General features: G+C 50.2%; 1 protein-coding gene across 11 annotated transcripts in view; it reads right to left on the bottom strand.

Annotated features, from left to right (window-relative positions):
- Positions 1-150: 150 nt before the first annotated feature.
- DAG1 (dystroglycan 1) overlaps positions 151-19,458 on the bottom strand; it is a 68,578-nt gene continuing 49,270 nt past the window's right edge. For all 11 annotated transcript variants that reach the window (XM_016941097.3, XM_001164796.7, XM_001164754.6 and 8 more), the window contains one exon: positions 151-4,974. In XM_016941097.3, the coding sequence (XP_016796586.1) occupies positions 2,572-4,974 (2,403 nt within the window). In that variant the 3' untranslated portion in view covers positions 151-2,571. The remainder of the gene's footprint in view (positions 4,975-19,458) is intronic.

Below are 19,458 nucleotides of genomic sequence, written 5' to 3'. Positions count from 1 at the left end.
ACAGAAATGGTAAGGCTTACATGGAGGCCACTGGGCCAACCCCAAGTGGACCCGGGTGAGTCTCCTCTTCCCCGTCACATAAGCCCCCAACCCCTCATGTCCAGGAACCTCTCCAGATGCCAGGGAAACAGATGCCCAGACGCAACGGCGTTGTAATAAAGACACTGCTTTTATTTAGTTTGATATGTTTCTTTACAGAATGCAGAAAACACATCTTAAAATCATATAGAAGGAAATAAAAACACATCAGTGGTTGGTGAACACTTGAATGTGAGATTGGCTCTCCATCTCACAGAGTCCAACGGCCATCACCAGCCCAGCGCTCAGGGGAGCAGGCTGCCTGCAAAGGCATTGTTGCTGTTGTTATTCTGTTCACTGCCCCATCGCCTCCAGTTGCTATGGCAACAGGCCATTCTGGGCCAGCCACGTCTCTGCATGGCAGTGCCCAATGGTGGAGTTGCTAGGGGCGACGGAGCTGTTTGGAAGGTCTTTCAAAGCCCTCACCTGGAACATTGGGAATTGTTTATTTTTTGATGAGGTCATCAGAAATAATCTCACCAGGTCAGATCCCACTTGTGCTCCTGTCTCTGGGGCACCAGAGAAACTCTGACTTGGAGGCATGAGCCCAGTCACCAGTGGTCCACTGAGCCCGCATTTACAGGCTCCCCCACAGGGGCACTGTTCACTCCAGAGTACCCCCTGGGGACTGGGGCAGGGGAGAGGGGCTGGGCCCTGTGGGAGAAGGCGCAAGGGGAAATGCCCTCTGGAGAGCAGTAGGACGGAGACCCCTCCCCTCCTACCAGCCCTCCCCTCCTGAGGCAGCACACACAAATCCTCTGCAAAACAGTCGATATGGCTTAGAAGTAGCTGCTCCGTGTGCAAAGGGAGCCTGGGTCCACCCACCCACCCTCAATCAGGGAAGGGATACATTATTGCGAAAGGCATTCCTCCCTAAAAGGTACCCAAAATAACGCTTCAGACATCAAGAAAAGTCATGCTCAAAATGGTTTCTTCCACAGGAGGAGAATCGAAGCAGAGTGGGCGCCCCTGAGTCATGGGACAGAGATGCAGATGGACGGACGGATGTTCTGCTAAAAAAGGCAAAAGAACCCCAGTGTAATTCCAGAATTTAAACCATTAGGAAAAGTAGGGGGAAAAGAATCAAAATAAGCAAAGCCGTCAGTTCCATGGAATCAACACTTAAGAGCTCGTACAAACTGCTGTAAGCATCACCATTTTAAATCTTTTTTTTAATAAAACAATTTGAGGCTGTATAAAAACTTTAGTAAAAAATTAGCTTTGAGAGCTCACAGATTTTTATTATGAACTATTGCTGGCACTCCTCCCCAGCCGCCAGACCTTTTCCAGTAGTTCAGGCCCAAGGCCTGGGACTGGAGTGCCAGAGAAAAGGGATGGGGTGGGTCAGGGCAGGACTGTGGACTGTTAGGACAAAGCGGCCAAGGTCAAGTGAGGAAAGAGCATCACATGACATAAAAATATTGCATCTTCACCAAAATGTCCCCCACTGAGTGTTTCAAAAAGCCGTGATATTCCTTTTAGGAGGGAAAAAAAAAAAAAACAACGCACAGAAAAAGGGTAAAACAAAATAGGTTGATGTGGTGGAGACCTTTGACCTCCCAGGTGCCCCCACAAGCAGCTGGCCCACCCTGGAGCACCAAAGTTGGGGGCCACAGCCACCGCTGCCTCTTGGAGTCCCTTTTTCATGGAAATGAAGACCCCTTGGTGGTGGGCCACTAGTGTACGTACATGGGCTGGAAGTGGGGATGTCCATGGCCCAAGAGACCCCTCCAGCTTCCAGCCCCTGGCAACAGCGGGAGAGCAAACCCAGCACCAGGGACTTGGCGTGAGCCAGGGCCGGGAGGCCCCCAGTCAGGCTCTGGGGTATCAGAGCAACCAAGTTGACGTAGTGTGAAAAAATAGTATTCCTTTGATAAAAAATACTGTCCCTTGGTCTTCTCTAAGTTTGAAACACCCTGGGAGTTTATTTTTAGCAAAGCAATTCCCCATACCCACCCAAAAATTATACATACAAGTTTAGGTAAACAGCAGATTAAATGTAAAAACTTAACCTTAACTTCTGAAAGTCCTTTGAATTTAATCTTTAGTTACTGTTTTCCATGTTACATCCTGCAGCTAGACACACGTGAATAGAAAAAACAGTACAGTTAGTGTTAAAGGCAAAACGCAGAGAGCCAGGGGGCCGCCCGGCACTGCCTGCGAGTTCATTCATGGTTCCTCGCTCCCTCCACCTCCACTCCACATGGTGCTTTCAGAGCCAGCCATCAAAAATGAAGCGAAGAATTCTCTATGAACAAACCAAAAGCTGTTAGGCAAAAAATAAAAATAAAAAAGTCCCCAAAGTCTCTCCAGCTGCTTTGGGGTTTGGGAGGACCAGAGAGGGCGGGCTTGTCCAGGCCCCCGTGTCAGTGTGTGCTAGGTCAGGTGTCGGCTCCCGGTGGGCAATGGTCTGCAGGCCACCGGTCTCCACAGACAACACCATGTTGTCTCCAGGCCCCTGCCCTACCCTGCCTCCACCCAGGCGCTTGCGGGTTAAGGTGGGACATAGGGAGGAGGTGACCGGTATGGGGTCATGTTCTTGGGACGGGAGCCCTTGCCCTCCATGGGTGCTGTGAAGGGCGGTGGGGGCTGGTAGGGAGGCGCATTGGGATCCTCATCCCGCAGGGGCGTGTACTCTCCCACGGTGTCCTGGTTCAGAGGAGTGGTCTCGGGCACACTCTGGTTGGGGTACTCAGGAGGGGGTAGGGGAGCCTTCTCCTCCTGCAGAATGAGTGGCATGCTGGAGGAGGGTGGGGGCTTGGAGTCGTCCAGTTCGTCTGCAAAGATGATAGGCACCCCCTTCTTGATGAAGGTGGCCTGGTCCTCAAGGGTAAGCTTGCCCTTCCGCTTCTTGCGGTAGCAGATCATGGCAATGATGCCAGCAATGAGCAGGATGGCTGCGACCACCACGGCCGGAATGACTGTGTGCAGGTAGACGTCATCCTCACTGCTCTTCTCAGGGTCCCTGTCAGGCACTTCTGTGGGCGGCGCCTCTGAGGGCACTCTCCTGGGTGGTACCACAGGGATAAACTGTAGGTGCCGACAACTGCCAGAGCCCGTCACAGCGATGCTTGTGGCCTTAAAGTCAGGCTCTAGGGCGTTGGAGAAGGCAGGCCGAGGTTTTCCATCATCCTCAGCGATCCGGCGGCTCAGCCCAGCGATCTGCTCCTTGGGGCAGGGCTCCAAGGGCAGTGTGTTGTTGGTCCATTCCACCACGATGGAGCCCCGGGTGATATTCTGCAGGGTGATGGTGCTACAGTTTCGGTCTCCAAAGGCAAAGGCCAGTTTCTTTACCAAGGCAATCTTCTTGTGGATGTCATTCAACACCAGTGCCGGGTCACCCACAAACTTGGCCTTGAACCTTGCAGGAGCCCTATCCCCTTGGGGGCGCCTGTGGACGTGGATCTCGAAGGCATCCACAGCCGACAGGCCCCCCTTGTCTGTGGCATGCATGAAATACTCGTGTTTGCCCACGTGGCTGCTGTCGGGAAGGCCATACATGAGCTGGCTGTTGCTGTTGAACTGTACCCAGGACTTCTCGCCCACCAGCTGCTGCTCCCGCAGTTTCAAGGTCAGCTTCAGCTTGTCAGTGGTGGTGTCCTCATGGTCATAGAAAGTGTCTGACGGGATCTTCACCTCAAAGTAGGTGCCAACCCAGGCATCTACCCTGTCAATATGGTTCTTGAGCTCTGGGCGCTGGTTGGGTTCTCCGCCACGGGGCACTCCACTGGTGGTGGTGCGAATACGAGTAGGCGGTGAGGCAGTTTCCAATCTGGTGATGGGAACTTTGGTGGTGACCCGGGGCACTGGCCGGGGTGTCCGTGGTTTCTTGGTCGGCCTGCGAGTCGTGGTGGTGGTGGAGTCAGTTGAAGGCGTTGCTGGTTTTGGTGTGGATACTCGTGGCTTCTTGGTGGTGGTTGTGGGAGGGGTAGCAACTGCAGTAGGCTCCACATAGCCAGGAATGGTCATCGTTGGGCGAATCTGGCCAGGAACTGTGGTGCCAGCTTCTGACACCCGAGTAGGCTGGATGGGGCCTAGGGTTGGGGTTTGAATAATGGCGCCTCGAGTCCGGATAGTGACCGTGGGTTTCCCAGGAACAGGATCCCTGACTGGAGGAGCCATGGTCTCTGTTGGAGGAGCAATGGCTGGAGATGTGGGGGTTGGCACGATCCTGGATGGGGGCTCCTGGATAGCCGTGGTTGGGGGCCCAATGGCAGTGACAGGTGTGGGTGTAGCATGGATCTGCCTCCGGACGCGTTTGGGAAGAGGGGGCTTCTTATTGGCGATGTGCCAACCCACCACAGGGTAGCCAAGCTGAGCAGACATTGCGCCCTCCCTGGCAGGGGCCTCTACACCACGAATGTCAGGCACACTGTTCTGGTTCAGGGAGCAGCCCAGCTTCCAGGAGAGAAGGGCCCCATTCTCCACCACCTTTTTTGCATTTCCCGGGCCAGCCATGAAGGCCGACATGTCAAATAGTCTGTTATTCACCACCGGCACTAATTTCATGTTGTGAAGCTCTACTTCTGAGAAGCTCCGCATCCTGTGCAGGAGGTCAATCCTTTGCTTTGGGGTCATCTTGGTGAGGTCGGCATCCAAAATCACCGTCAAAACAGTCACAGGTTCATCCGCAGCACAGGCAGATGATACCACCTCACCAGGGTCTGGGGAGGCTGTCCTCACCGACTGCAGCTCACTGTGGTCTTCAGGGTAGACCTCAATGGAGAACACACTGGAGGTCTGGGGGATGTGGCTCCCGTTGGCCCCCAGCCGTGTAGCGCTCACTGAAATGTAATGCACACCCTTATCAGTGTCAAGGGGGAGGCCCTCCAGGATGTGGCTCTGTGAGTCCCAGTGCAGCCAAGATGGCAAAGCCTCCTTCCCTGCCGCTGATACCTAGAAGAGACACAAGCATAAATTAAAAATACTATTGTCACTGCATAACCTGAATATGATCACAACAGTTAACCTGAATTGTGTGACAGGTTTAAGGTATAATTCAGAATGCCTGCTGGGGAAGCTGATTCCTCTCCCCTAGAGAGACACAACTGAGTTTATTTACCTGTCACAAGACTAGGGCTATGAGATGGGCTAACTTGGGAGGCAAATATCTCACCCAAGGCCACACAGTGGGGAGACAGCAGTGCTGGCACTCAAGCACATGTCTCATTCCCAAGAACTGATGCCATGGAGCTCATGACTGTTGTGGATTTTATAACAGTGACACACCCTGCCACCTACTTGCCCATTCTACCTGAAGAATCAAGTCACATTCCAGCCCTCAGCATTCCTTTCCACCCTTGCTTCAGACTTCTCCCCGGCCCTCTGCAGACACCACATCTTTGCTCAGGTCACATGCCTGGCCTGGAGGACCATTCCTGCCCCAAAGTGGAGATGCACACAGGTCTGGGTACAAGGGAAGGCTCAACGCTCTGAAGGACTCACATTACAACATCGCGTTACATTCAAGTGTAGTGGGGCACATTTGTGTAGCAAAGAGAGTTAGTTGTATCTAATGTTTTCATTTACCCTGCTTCTCAAATCTCAAGACAAACTGTGGTGCCCAGGGAACAGAGACTAGAATCAACTATTCTAGAATAGTGCTTATTAAAGGAATCCCAAGGAGCTCTGGTCTCTCTAAAAGAGAGAGGTTCTACAGTCAATCAAGTACAGGAAATACACAGAGACCTCTTCTGCCCTTGGAGAGACCAGGCACAGAAGCAGGCCTAAGGAGCTCATCACCTTATTCCAACTCAACAGCATCTCCCAGACTTCTTCTGTTGTGGAAGTCCCTTTCCACAGAGATATAACTGGTCATACTCAGAGCACCCAAGGAAATGCCACCATAGAAACCTCCACCAACAGCTGACAAGAGGAAAATATGACTTAGCTCTCGCCCCAGCCCCATCTGTGGCTCCTCTCACTTTTGGGAAACACCTACTCCTGCCCCAATGCAAGAAAGGTGACACCCCCCATTCTCTGGTTGGCCTGAAGGCACTCTCATCTCCATTGTCCTATAACAAGTACCAGAGACAAATTGGCCAAAACACAGTACATCACACTGCCAGACTCAGCTTAGGACTGCCCTTCATGACCACTGCTTATCAATAGGGGGACCCTAAAATGCTTCCCTCCCTGTGGCAGGAAAGCTAAAGCCATTGACTGCTGGATTACCCAGTGGCTCTGGTTCCCTGGGCTTCCTCCTGCCAAAAAACAAGGTACTTGAGTGATTTGGAAAGGAGACCCCAGGCTTGTACCCAGGTGTCCAGGCAGCAGCCTTATCAGAAACTAGATAATTTCCCCCCTTTAAACTAATTTAAACATGTTTCCTACACCCAGCAAAAATGTATGAGAAAGCTGGGCATGGTAGCTCATACCAATAATCCCAGTACTTTGGGAGGCCAAGGCGGGAGGATTGCTTGAGGCCAGCAGGCATTAGAGACCACCCTGGCCAACACAGTGAGACCTCCATCTCTATTTCAAAAAAAAAATTTTTTTTAACCATGAGATTACTGACATTGTTAGGAATTATTATTATTGGGCCAGGCATGGTGGCTCACCCCTGTAATCCCAGCACTTTGGGAGGCCAAGGTGGGCAGATCACCTGAGGTCAGGAGTTCGAGACCAGCCTGGCCAACACGGCGAAACCCCATCTCTACTAAAAGTACAAAAATTAGTCGGATGTGGTGGCAGGCACCTGTAGTCCCAGCTACTCAGGAGGCTAAGGCATAAGAATTGCTTGAACCTGGGAAGCGGAGGTTGCAGTGAACTGAGATCACGCCACTGCAACCCAGCCTGGGTGACACAGTGAGACTCCATCTCAGAAAAAAAAAAAAAGGAGTTATTATTATCAGGGTTATCATTTCCTAATTGCTCTCTGAGCCAATCATTAAGGGTTAGCAAATAGTGTTTCTTTTGTGATACCACATTGCATCAACTCTAAGATGCGCCATCATCTAATTAAGAATCTCCCACCCTGTCACTCACCATCAAACATCAGAAATGTTAAAACATCTGTAAACATGGGTGTCTTCAAATTCATGAAAAACGCTAAATATATTTTTCTTTTAAAATATTTTTTAACCATAAAAATCACACTTATTGGCTGGGCGTGGTGGCTCATGCCTGTAATCCCAGCACTTTGGGAGGTTGAGGCGGGTGGATCACTTGAAGTCAGGAGTTTGAGACCAGCCTGGCCAACATGGCAAAATCCCGTCTCTACTAAAAACACAAAAATTAGCCAGGCATGGTGGTGCACACCTGTAGTCCCAGCTAGTCGGGAGGCTGATGCACAAGAATGGCTTGAACCCAGGAGACAGAGGCTGCAGTGAGCGGAGACCACACCACTGCACTCCAGCCTGAATGACAGAGTGAGACTCTGTCTCAAAAAAAAAAAAAAAAAAAAAATCACACTATTTCAAATGTTTTGGCTGAAAAATCTAAGCTTTACATTTTTCAGTTCATTTATATTAAATAAAACTGCCACATCCGTATATAAACACATAAAATAAAGGTTGAATGCTCTTGTTTTGCAAAAACAAACAAAAAACCACCATGAAGCAAATAAGTAAGGCCCATGAGATGTTTTACAGGAGTGGGATAGAAGTAGGGGTCCTGAGAGGTGGAGAGTAGGTGAATTAGGGTGTGGACCCCGGTTTTTGGTCACCTGAGGGTTATTTCCTAACTCTACTCCATCCCAATGGCCACCAGTAGGACACGAGCTCACATGGCAGAGGGAGGATGAAGAAAGGTGACAGGGAAGGCCTGGAATAGAGGTCTGGGTAAAGCCAACCAAGGAGGAGCCAACTGCAGAGGAGACTGAACAAGGTTGAGAGGGACTAGAAGAAGGGAGCCAAATGGCTGGCTAGAACCATGGGACATTCCTGAGTGGCTAGGCGCTCCATCAGTGTTGATAAGTCAGCAGCCTGTTGCCTCTCCAAGTCTGTCTTCAACTATACAAGGGCACTTTTTTTTTTTTTAGACAGCGTCTCACTCTATCACCCAGGCTGGAGTGCAGGGGCGTGATCTCGGCTCACTGCAAGCTCCGCCTCCCGGGATCACGCCATTCTCCTGCCTCAGCCTCCCAAGTAGCTGATTTTTCGTGTTTTGTTGGTTTTGTTTTTTTGTTTTGTTTTGTTTTGTTTTTTGAGACAGAGTCTCGCTCTTTCGCCCAGGCCGGACTGCAGTGGCGCTATCTCGGCTCACTGCAAGCTCCGCCTCCCGGGTTCATGCCATTCTCCTGCCTCATTCTCCTGTAGCTGGGACTACAGGCGCCCACCACCATGCCCGGCTAATTTTTTGTATTTTTAGTAGAGACGGGGTTTCACCGTGTTAGCCAAGATGGTCTCGATCTCCTGAGCTCGTGATCCGCCCGCCTTGGCCTCCCAAAGTGCTGGGATTACAGGCGTGAGCCACCGCGCCCGGCAATTTTTCGTATTTTTAGTAGAGACGGGGTTTCACCGTGTTAGCCAGGATGGTCTCAATCTCCTGACCTCGTGATCTGCCCACCTCGGCCTCGCAAAGTGCTGGGATTACAGGCATGAGCCACTGCACCCGGCCACAAGGGCACTTTTTAACAGAAAATAGAGAAGGGCCCTGCCTTCTCAAGGCTTCCCAGCCTGGCTCACTTCCTATTCTGCTGACCCCAACAGCCAAAGTTCTGCTATCAGGCAGTTCCTACAGAACAAACTCAGGCCATTCTATAGGAAGGCTCCCACAGCGAAGCCATCCTTGGAAGCCATACACTTATTTTAACTATGCCAAGTAACTTAAAAACATGTTAATATTATGTAACAAACAATAAACACTAAAGAAAACCTCAGGTTTCACCAAAGCAAGTTATAATGCTCAATTTCAAATTGGGAGATGGGAGATGAGAAATGAGCTTTATTTTGACTACTGAGAACAAATTCTTTCACAATTTATTTAATTTTATTTATTTATTTATTTTTTGAGACAGAGTCTCACTCTGTCACCTGGGCTGGAGTGCAGTGGCACGATCTCAGTTCACTGTAACCTCTGCTTCCTGGGTTCAAATGTTTCTCCAGCTTCAGCCTCCTGAGTAGCTGGGACCACAGGTGACTGCCACTATGCCCGGCTAATTTTTTTTTCTTTTTCTTTTTTTAGAGATGAGATTTCGCCATGTTGCCCAGGCTGGTCTCAAACTCCTGGCCTCCAACTCCTGGCCTCCAGTGATCTGGCTGCCTCAGCCTCCCAAAGTGCTGGGATTACAGTTGTGAGCCACTGCACGTGACCAAATTCTTTTACTATTGTCTACCCATGGCTTTGCAGCCATGTAAAGTTTACCCATGTCTTTGGGGCAAGTCATGTCAGAAAAACAGAGCTTATATGGTTCACATCTGTGTCACTGCCCAAATCTCATGTCAAATTATTATCCCTAGTGTTGGAGGTGGGGTCTGGGGGAGGGGACTGGATGATGGGGGTGATTTCTCATGGATCGTTTAGTACCATCCCCCTAGTGCTGTTCTCATGACAGAGTTCTCACAAGATCTGGTTGTTTAAAAGTGTGTAGGCCGGGAGCAGAGGTTCACGCCTATAATCCTAGTACTTTGGGAGGCTGAGGTGGGTGGATCACTTGAGTTCAGGAGTTCAAGACCAGCCTGGTCAACATGGCGAAACCCTGTCTCTACTAAAAATACGAAAATTAGCTGGGCATGCTGGCAGGCGCCTATAATCCCAGCTACTCGAGAGGCTGAGGCAGGAGAGTCGCTTGAACCCAGAGGGCGGAGGTTGAAGTGAGCCGAGATTGCACCACTTCACTCCAGCCTGGGCAGAAGAGCGAAACTCCATCTCAAAAAAAAAAAAGGCCGAGCGCGGTGGCTCACGCCTGTAATCCCAGCACTTTGGGAGGCTGAGGCGGGCGGATCACGAGGTCAGATCAAGACCATCCTGGCTAACATGGTGAAACCCCGTCTCTACTAAAAATACAAAAAATTAGCGGGGCGAGGTGGTGGGCGCCTGTAGTCCCAGCTACTCGGGAGGCTGAGGCAGGAGATGGCAGTGAACCCGGGGGGCGGAGCCTGCAGTGAGCCGAGATCACGCCACGGCACTCCAGCCTGGGCGACAGAGCGAGATTCCGTCTCAACAACAAAAAAAAAGTGTGTAGCACCGCCCCCAGCCTTCCTCCTGTTCCGGCCAGCTGTGTGAAGTGCCAGCTCTCCCTTTGCTTTCCACTATGATTGGAAGCTTCCTGAGGCATCCCCAGAAGCAGAAGCCACTATATTCCCTGTATAGCCTGCAGAACCATGAGCCAATTAAAACTCTTTTCTCTATAAATTACCAGTCTCAGGTATTTCTTTATAGCACCACAAGAACAGACTAATATAAGAGCCAAGTCTCTCCAACCTAGTCACCTGCTTTCCCCTCTGCAAATTTTGGCTCCCCAGGGTCCTGAAGTCCTGGCCACTACCTGGCTGCAGGACAGGTGTCTAGATCTACAGCCCTGAAGCAGGCAGTCACTCCACGATCATGGGTACTACTCAGGAAGAAAAAGTACTAACCTGAATGTTCTAAAACCCCTGCATCTCCAGTCTTGGTACTGGTGACATCAGGCCCAAGCAGCACTTTGAGTGGTACTGGTGACATCAGGCCCAAGCAGCACTTTGAGTGGTACTGGTGACATCAGGCCCAAGCAGCACTTTGAGTGGCAATGATTCTTTATATACATATATGTATATGTATATATAAGGGTCTCACTCTGTTGCCTAGGCTGGAATTCAGTAGTGTGATCATGGCACGTTGCAGCCTCAACCTCCCAGGCTCAAGCAATCCTCCCACCTCAGCCTCCCAAGTAGCTGGGACATAGGCACGTGCCCGGGTATTTTGTGTGTGTGGGTGTGTAGAGACAGGGTCTCATTATATTGCCCAGACTGGCTTTAAACTTCTGGGCTCAAGCAATCCTCCTGCCTCAGCCTCCCAAAATCCTGGGATTACAGGTGTGGGCCACCATGCCCAGCCCTTAAATATACATTTTTTTGAGCCAGGGTCTCACTCACTGTCACCAGACTGGAGTGCAGTGGTGCAATCACAGCTCACTGCAACCTCAAACTCCTGGGCTGAAGTGATCATCCCACCTCAGCCTCTTGAATAGCTGGGACTACTTGAGCCAGGTGTGTACAACCAGGCCTGGCCAATATTTACTTTTTTGTAGAGATGGGTCTTCCTATGTTGTCCAGATTGGTCTTGAACTCCTAGGCTTCAGTGATCCTCCTGCCTCAGCCTGCCAAAGTGTTGGGATTACAGGTGTGAGCCACCGTGCCCAGCCATGATTCATTTTAATAGAAGGGCTACAGGAAGCAAAACAAACCTAATTTCCACAAGGAACCTGGCCAAGTCACAGGCACACTGGCACTTCTGCATTTTCAAGGCCATTTGGGGAAAGCCCCTACCTGGAAAGTCTAAACATGCCTGAAGGTTTGGCAGTGTCCACAGTCCCCAAAGGATTCCACTAGGAGCCCCACCCTCCCAAAGGGACTCAGCTCAGGGCTTAGCTCATCCCGGAGGTGCTAGGGGATAAAGCACCTGCTCTACCCTAACAAAGCAGGAGCCCCTCAGTCCACGGGAACTCTGGATACCTCCTCAGCTTTCAAAACTTATAGGCTCTGGATCACTTCTCTTCTTCTCAGGTCCTAAGGGTGAAACAGGATATGAAAGTTCCTTCTCACAGATGCAGCCCAATGACAAGCCAGGACTCATCCCCGTAACAATGGGGATAACAATCCTCATTCTTCTACTCCATGAGAAGGCCCATCTTTCACTGCGAATCCCAGCTCCAGGCTGGCTGGCGCTTGACCCAACCTTGGCCCCAGTGTCATCTGTAAAATCAGGGAAACAATCCCAACCTCATATGATTATAGTGCCAGGCACATGATGGACTCTGCCAATAATGGTTCCTATGGCTCCCATGGGCTCTGAGAAGAACCAGTAAGTAATTTGAGGCTACTGCACAAAGGGGCCCAGGGCATGTCCAGGCTCCTCTCCCTAGTTCTCCTTCCCAACTGACCTTGGACCCAGTGCACAGTGGGGTCCTGTCTCCCTGTTCATACCACAAAACAGAAGCTCAAAGCATCTAAGGTAAGTGGGGAGGCAACAGGCAATGAGGGAGCCAAAATCATATAGAGAAACAAAGCTGAGGCTGGGGAAGCTCAGAGAGTTGCCTGTCAACACTTGTCTACCAGAAGTAGATGAAAACACTAAGGGGCATGGGGGAAGTGGGGGACCTGCTGCAGGTGAGAACCCAAAGACCTGCTTTCACCTCTTCAACCTAAAACAGGTGGACTAGGCCAGGCACAGTGGCTCACACCTGTAATCCCAGCACTCTAGGAGGCCAAGGCGAGAGGATTGTTTGAGGCCAGAAGTTCAAGACCAGCCTGGGCAACATAGTGAGACTTTGTCTCTATAATTAATAAAATGGGTGCACTAGATCCTGGCACATTTACACATGGGATTTTGACTATCCTTAGAGTCCTTGGTTTGCCTGGTATAAAGATTTCTGCCTACTATACCACAGCCACCCACAACTAATCCTCTAAGGGCTGCCAGGCCAGGAAGGGCAGAAAAGAGGCAGGAATTGGGGCTCTGAGGTCCTTAGCAGCAGAGGCACAGAGGCACATGAGTTTGGGGTGACAAGCTGGTCCCACCGTGGAACTCCTCCAGCATTTCAGGTCTCTCTACCAGCCAACACCAAACACCAACACTGCCTTGGAGCTGGGAGAGGCAAGGCCTGCTGACCTTATAGTTGCTGTCTTGAAAGAAGCCTTCAGACAGTTACTAGGCACATCTGCAGGAGGCAGAAACTGCCCAAGAAAGCCTGATTTAAGGAGATCACAGGCTGTAGCTCACAGGTCACCCAAAAGGCCAGAAAACTTTCTGGTTTCGGCAACCCTTAGAGACGATGTGCTTCTGAGATAGAAAGTAAGTCTAGCATTAAGGAAAAAAAAATCTTGAAAAGCCTATAACCAGCTTCTGAAATCCTGACCCACAAAGTGCATCCCAAAACATTAAGAATCAAAACCACAAAACCTGGGCAGATCCACAAAAAGTTCCAAAGACTGAGCTGGGCATGGTGGCTCACACCTATAACCCCAGCTACTCAGGAGGGTGAGGCGGGAGGATCACTTGAGGCCAGGAGTTGAGCCCAGCCTGGGCAACATAGCATGATGCAGTCTTAAAAAAAAAAAAAAAAAGGGTGGGAGGGGGGCGGGCGTGGTGGCTCAAGCCTGCAATGGCAGCACTTTGGGAGCCGAAGCGGGTGGATCACGAGGTCAGGAGTTCAAGAGCAGCCTGGCCAACATGGTGAAAGCCCATCTCTACTAAAAATACAAAAAAAAGCCAGGCGCAGTGGCTCACGCCTGTAATCCCAGCAGTTTGGGAGGCTGAGGTGAGCGGATCACCTGAGGTCAGGAGTTCAAGACCAGCCTGGCCAACATGGTGAAACCCCATCTCTACTAAAAATACAAAAAAATTAGCTGGGTGTGGTGGCAGGCACCTGTAATCCCAGCTACTTGGGAGGCTGAGGCAGGAGAATTGCTTGAACCCGGGAGGCGGAAGTTGCAGTGAGCCGAGATCACACCATTGCACTCCAGCCTGGGGGACAAGAGTGAGGCTTCGTCTCAAAAAAAAATAAAATAAAATAAAAAGAAAATTAGCCGGGCATGTTGGTGCGCACCTGTAATCCCAGCTACTTAGGAGGCTGAGGCAGGAGAATTGCTTGAACCCAGGAGGTGGAGATTGCAGTGAGCCAAGATCGTGCCACCGCACTCCAGCCTGGGCGACAGAGCGAGACTCCATCTCAAAAAAAAAAAACAAAGGTCTAAAACTGTGATGCCCACAATAAATCACCATGACCAACGACCAGGGAATTGCCAAATTTGAACATTTTGGTCACTCCTCAGTCTCTGGGACACTCCCTCCAGCTGCTTTACTGGTGCCCTCTGCACACAATAGACCATCAAACACTGACTTTGATAAAGATACAGCACCTGTAGGCACTAAACACCATCAGCCTGGGCAACACGGCAAAACATCGTCTTTACAAAAAAGAAAAATTAGCTGGGTGTGGTGGTCCCAGCTACTCAGGAGGCTGAGGTGGGAAGACTGCTTGAGCCTGGGGAAGTCAAGGCTGCAGTGAGCTATGATTGCGCCACCGCACCTTGGCCTGGGTGACAGAGCAAGACCTGTCTCAAAAAAACAAAAACGGCCGGGCGCAGTGGCTCACGCCTGTAATCCCAGCACTTTGGGAGGCCAAGGCGGGTGGATCACGAGGTCAGGAGATCGAGACCATCCTGGCTAACACAGTGAAACCCCGTCTCTACTAAAAATACAAAAAAAATTAGCCAGGTGTGGTGGCGGGTGCCTGTAGTCCCAGCTACTTGGGAGGCTGAGGCAGGAAAATGGCGTGAACCCAGGAGGCGGAGCTTGCAGTGAGCTGAGATCGCGCCACTGCACTCCAGCCTGGGCGAAGAGCAAGACTCTGTCTCAAACAACAACAACAACAAAAAAAACAAACAAAAACAAAAACAAAAAAAAACACCATGAAACTCAAGCAAAGTCTCTCACCCCAAGCCAGTACCATTCCACACCTGAAGAAAGAGCAAATGGCTGGAGGAGCTTCTATTACTTAGTTCTCATAAAAGCAGGTTTCCACCCATAGTCTGAGTCAGTTATGCATAGCTGAAAAACAAAACTGAAGAATTAGGCTCTCTCTAGGGCCAAATAATTATAATTGGCTTATGAAACCAAGAAAACACAAGCTTTATCATTCAGGGCCCACAAGATGATGTCTTATCCATGCAGGAGTTGCAGGACTTAGAAATGGCAAGCAAAGACTCTAGACAGATATACGAGCACTTTCACAGCTGATGATGGCCAGTAAAGAGGGATCCTAAGAATAACATAATCGAGAAACTGATTTGGTGAGCATTCCTTCTCACTACAAATCTTTTGGAGGGAACTTTGGGCCTTGGTGGTGGCACCTTCCATCAATACCTCTGGACATGTCAGCCCTTAAGGTGCGGGCTGGGCCCTTCCCCGTGTCCCCCAACAGATCCATTTCAAAGTGATACAGAGTGCTGCCCCGTGACATCCCAATGCTGGACCTGCAGAGGCCTGCGTTGGCAAAGTCCCTGCTTTCCTTCAGACCTGGTCATCAATTCCCGACCTTTCAGCTCCCTCATCCCTAGTCAGGCTGCAGAGCTGGGCCAACCTGCAGCCATCTATGGCTGGGTACCATAGACAACACCCTGGAGGCACTCCCACATGAGGCAGTCAAGGCCTCCTCATTGCAAGCTGACTGTGTGTCCTCTGCTCAGGGAAGCAGGAGATGGACCCTCTGATGGAGTATCAGCCTTGGTGCTGACTCACACTCAGGGTTATCCTGTGTCTGTGCCATGGACTAAGACAATGAGATAAATCTGCTCTGCGGCCTTCTGCTAATGAGGAACATGGGCAGTCACATGGCTGTGCTGCAGGGAGATGGCACAGACCAACAGGAAGAGCCTCTAGCTTAAGGTCAGAGGGCCAGGCCTTTGTCCCCACCTGAGGTAAAAAATCATGAGGGAAGTTAAGTACATGTGGCCTTAGCAGAGTCACACCCACAAGAGATTATCATTGGTCCTGCTGTTAGACATGCAAACCTCAAAGCAGAACCTGACCCCTGCCACAAACACCAACGCCACAGGATCAATACTGAACACACTGTTCAGCCCAGTCAATGCCCTTCTGGTCTGAGCTACAAAGCATTTTATCTCATGTTCACTGTTCTCATCTAAAAGCAAAAATTAGTCTTTTTCCCCAAAAAAGTAAAGGGCAGCTTAACATAGTTAGAGCCACTAATAAAATCCTCAGAATCAGTCCTTCAATCTGGAGCCCTGACATCATCTATTTTACTTTGTCATGTTCTCTTTCAGTCTTTGTCAGTGATTTTTTTAAACATAGAAGCCTATATTTTCGCTAAGTATTTGAGTTGATGAATCTGGGCAAATGCCATTCTGACAGCCCACCCCCAAGGATGCCTTCCATCGCCAACAAGCATTTCCCGGTGTGCTTTGTTCACAAGGGGTCCATTCAGAAATGCAGAACACCCACTCAAGGCAGGAAGAAACTGCAGTTCATCTCACACAGGCGGGGTTGCCACAAAGCTCTCAAGCATCCAAAGAAATGCTCCTTTCATGAACTCCCCTTCCTAGCCAAAGAGAGTGCCCATTGTTCTCAGGGGAACAATTGGGGGCCCGTGCCAGCAGCTGAGAGCACAGTCCCAGGAAGGGCTGCTCCCAGCCTGCCAACATCTTGGGCTGAGGGAAGGTCCACATTGTCTGCAGGCAAGAAGGCTAAAGGGAAGCAGGGATGAAAAGCCATCCTTGCAGGCTCTACCAAAATGAGACATCTGAGGGGCAGCCTGGGCATTTCATGAAATGTAAAGATGTCTCTCCCTGACCACCTTCGAGGAGAGGTTAGAACATCTCCTTGCATATAATCACATTTCTCAGCCAGTCCCACACTCAAGTCAGAGGAGAGGTGCCTGCAGGGATCCAGCACCAAACCCAAGGGAGACAAGGGTGGCTCATACTGTGGCCAGCCCAGGACAGGCCAGGATCCACTGAGTGAAGGCCAGGTTGGCTTCTGTGGGACCCATCCCCACAGACCCTGATAAGGAGAAAGGGTCCTCTCAGCTCCAAAAGTAGCTGTGAGAGCCAAGGACAGTCAAGAGCTGGGCTGAGCTTTGTATACAGGCATCCAGTCTGATTCAAGGGAGCAAACATCAAGACTATCTGCTTTAGGGTTTCCTAAGGCCACAAGAGAGGAGACAGGGGCCCCATGGCACAGGTCTCTCAAAAAAGCTATGCTGGCCATGAGGACCTCGAGGGAGCCCATAGCCCCTTCTCACACGTCTGGTCAAAGCAGTCCATGTGTGAGTTAAGCTGGGGTCAATAACAGAATATCAATTCTCAAGGCAGAACTGGAGAACAGCATTGGTTAAGCAACAAGTGCTGGCCAGGCTGAGACTGGACAAGAGCTGTCAGAACATGAAGGAGTGTCAGGTGTGGGGCAGAGCAGAAGAGCCAGGATCTTGGGGCTATACCCTCTGGGCAGGCAGGTCCCTTCTTTATTCTCCTGACCCTGCAGACTGACGTGTAAAGTATACACCAATATAAAATGTAGCGAAGCATTTGCTTCAGGCGCTTTGTTGGGTCTATCAACAGACTGACACCAGGCAGTACAACCTCCTGAAATAAAGTAACCAGAAGCCCACACAGGTCAGGCCAGGCTTTTCAGGCAGTCAACACAGCTCACTTAGAATGAGAACTTAATTTTCTAGCCCTTCAACAGACCAGCATCTAAGTGTGCTATAAACACTGGATTATTCTACCGTCAACCCCCATGCATATCCCCTAACCAATCAGCAAGTATGACAACTATGCCATCTAATCTCACCAGGTCTTGGGACAGACCATGCAGATCACGTTCCACCTGAGTCTTCATTTGGCAACTCAGCCCTGCCCAAATAGACCAACCCTCATCTGGACATCCCACATGGGGCTTAGGAGGAAGCAGGCCAGGCTCAGTACCTCCTACCTCAGTTCTTCACCAGCTTCTTCTTCCTCTGATCCTTGGGGAAGAAAGCCTTTGAAAAGCCCCTTATGGACCCACTTCTCTCTCCATTTACTTTCACTCAAATTGACAACCCTGCCACATGTGGGCACTGGCCTTTCTCTGCTGAGGAGCCCAACTCCATGTGCTCCCAACAACTTCTCAAATTCCCCACATGGAGCTCTGCAACCCACCACTGTCCCACATATCTTACCGTTGTTGCTCCACCTCTGTTAATGCTTTATCACATAGCAAGCCTTTAATTAGGCATCTGCTTCAAAACAGGTCCTATGCCAAGTATCTAGAACCCTACACAGGGAACAATGATAACTTACCAGCCAGACATCACCTTTCACTCAGACTCTCCTTTCACTTTCACCAAGGTTGGCCCTGATCTTCCAAACCTGTGGTCCTGCAGCCTTCATTCCAAAAGCCAGAACTGTAAACCAGCCATTTACTTAGCAATCAGTTTTGGGCCCCATGATAGGTCAGCTTCTGCTCTGGCTCAAAGATGCCCACATGCATGGCAGGTTGTACAAACTCGTCTCATCACATGTGACACCATCCATGTCAAGGCATACCCAGTGTGTCTCTCTCTTCCACAGCCCTGCAGTGTCAGAGGTCAGAGGCACGGTAACAGACAACTACGAAGGAAGTCTTCTAAAACTGACTAGAACAAAGCATTAAATTATAATTCCAAAGCATGCTGACACACAAAATAAACACAGGTCAGTTACCTGAAGATAAGACCTTATATACTACAGGCTCAAGAAGCCTCTTGGGGGCTGGGTGCGGTGGCTCTCTCCTGTAATCCCAGCACTTTGGGAGGCCGAGGCGGGCGGATCACAAGGTCAGGAGATCGAGACCATCCTGGCTAACACAGTGAAACCCCGTCTCTACTAAAAACACAAAAAATTAGCCGGGCATGGTAGCAGGCACCTGTAGTCCCAGCTACTCAGGAGGCTGAGGCAGGAGAATGGCATGAACCTGGGAGACGGAGGTTGCAGTGAGCCGAGATAGCGCCACTGCACTCCAGCCTGGGCGACAGAGCGAGACGCCGTCTCAAAAAAAAAAAAAAAAAAAAAAGCCTCTTGGGTGCTCCCTACAAACTAACTCTGTCCCTACAAGCTATGTGCTCCCAGATAAGTCACTTAGCTACCACTTTGTCATCTAAAAATGGAGCCACACTATCTGCTGAACGGCTCACAGAAGCAAGGAAATCCCAGTGGCAATGAACTCACCTAGCACCCAGATCTGAACCCCCAATAACATTCACCACAAAAAGGAATCAGGCTCCTTGAAGAAATGGCTGAGGGAGGGTGAATACAAGACAGGCCTGGAGCATCTTATCCCAGAAAGTAAGGAAGCACTTAAATGATTGACAGGGGCATATCACAAGAATACAGGAACCAACTTAAAGGGGCTCCCAATGGTCAAATCTGGGACAATTTGAACACCACAATAATTAAGATGAGCAATAAACTATTGAATATTAGGAAACAGTGAGTTTGTACTAATAATGGATCAATAAACACACAGTCAAGCATTAGAGGGACAGGGTGGGGCCACTTTCCAATGTGAAAATACAACAAGAAGTCATTTGAAAGTGTGTGTGTCACAGGGCCTGAGGCCTCAAAACACGGCAAGGCCATAGTACACTGTGGGGCAGCAGGTGAGCTTAGTCTCTTGCTGCCCCAGCACAGGCTAGCATTTCTCCCTGCATACAGCAAGGCAGGCTTTGACAATCCAAAACAGGTTTGCAGGTGCTAAATG

Source organism: Pan troglodytes, chromosome 2 (assembly GCF_028858775.2).
Source record: "Pan troglodytes isolate AG18354 chromosome 2, NHGRI_mPanTro3-v2.0_pri, whole genome shotgun sequence".
NCBI lineage: Eukaryota > Metazoa > Chordata > Mammalia > Primates > Hominidae > Pan > Pan troglodytes.
The sequence above is the reverse complement of the archived record's forward strand: the minus strand, read 5'-3'. Positions and strand labels throughout refer to the sequence as shown.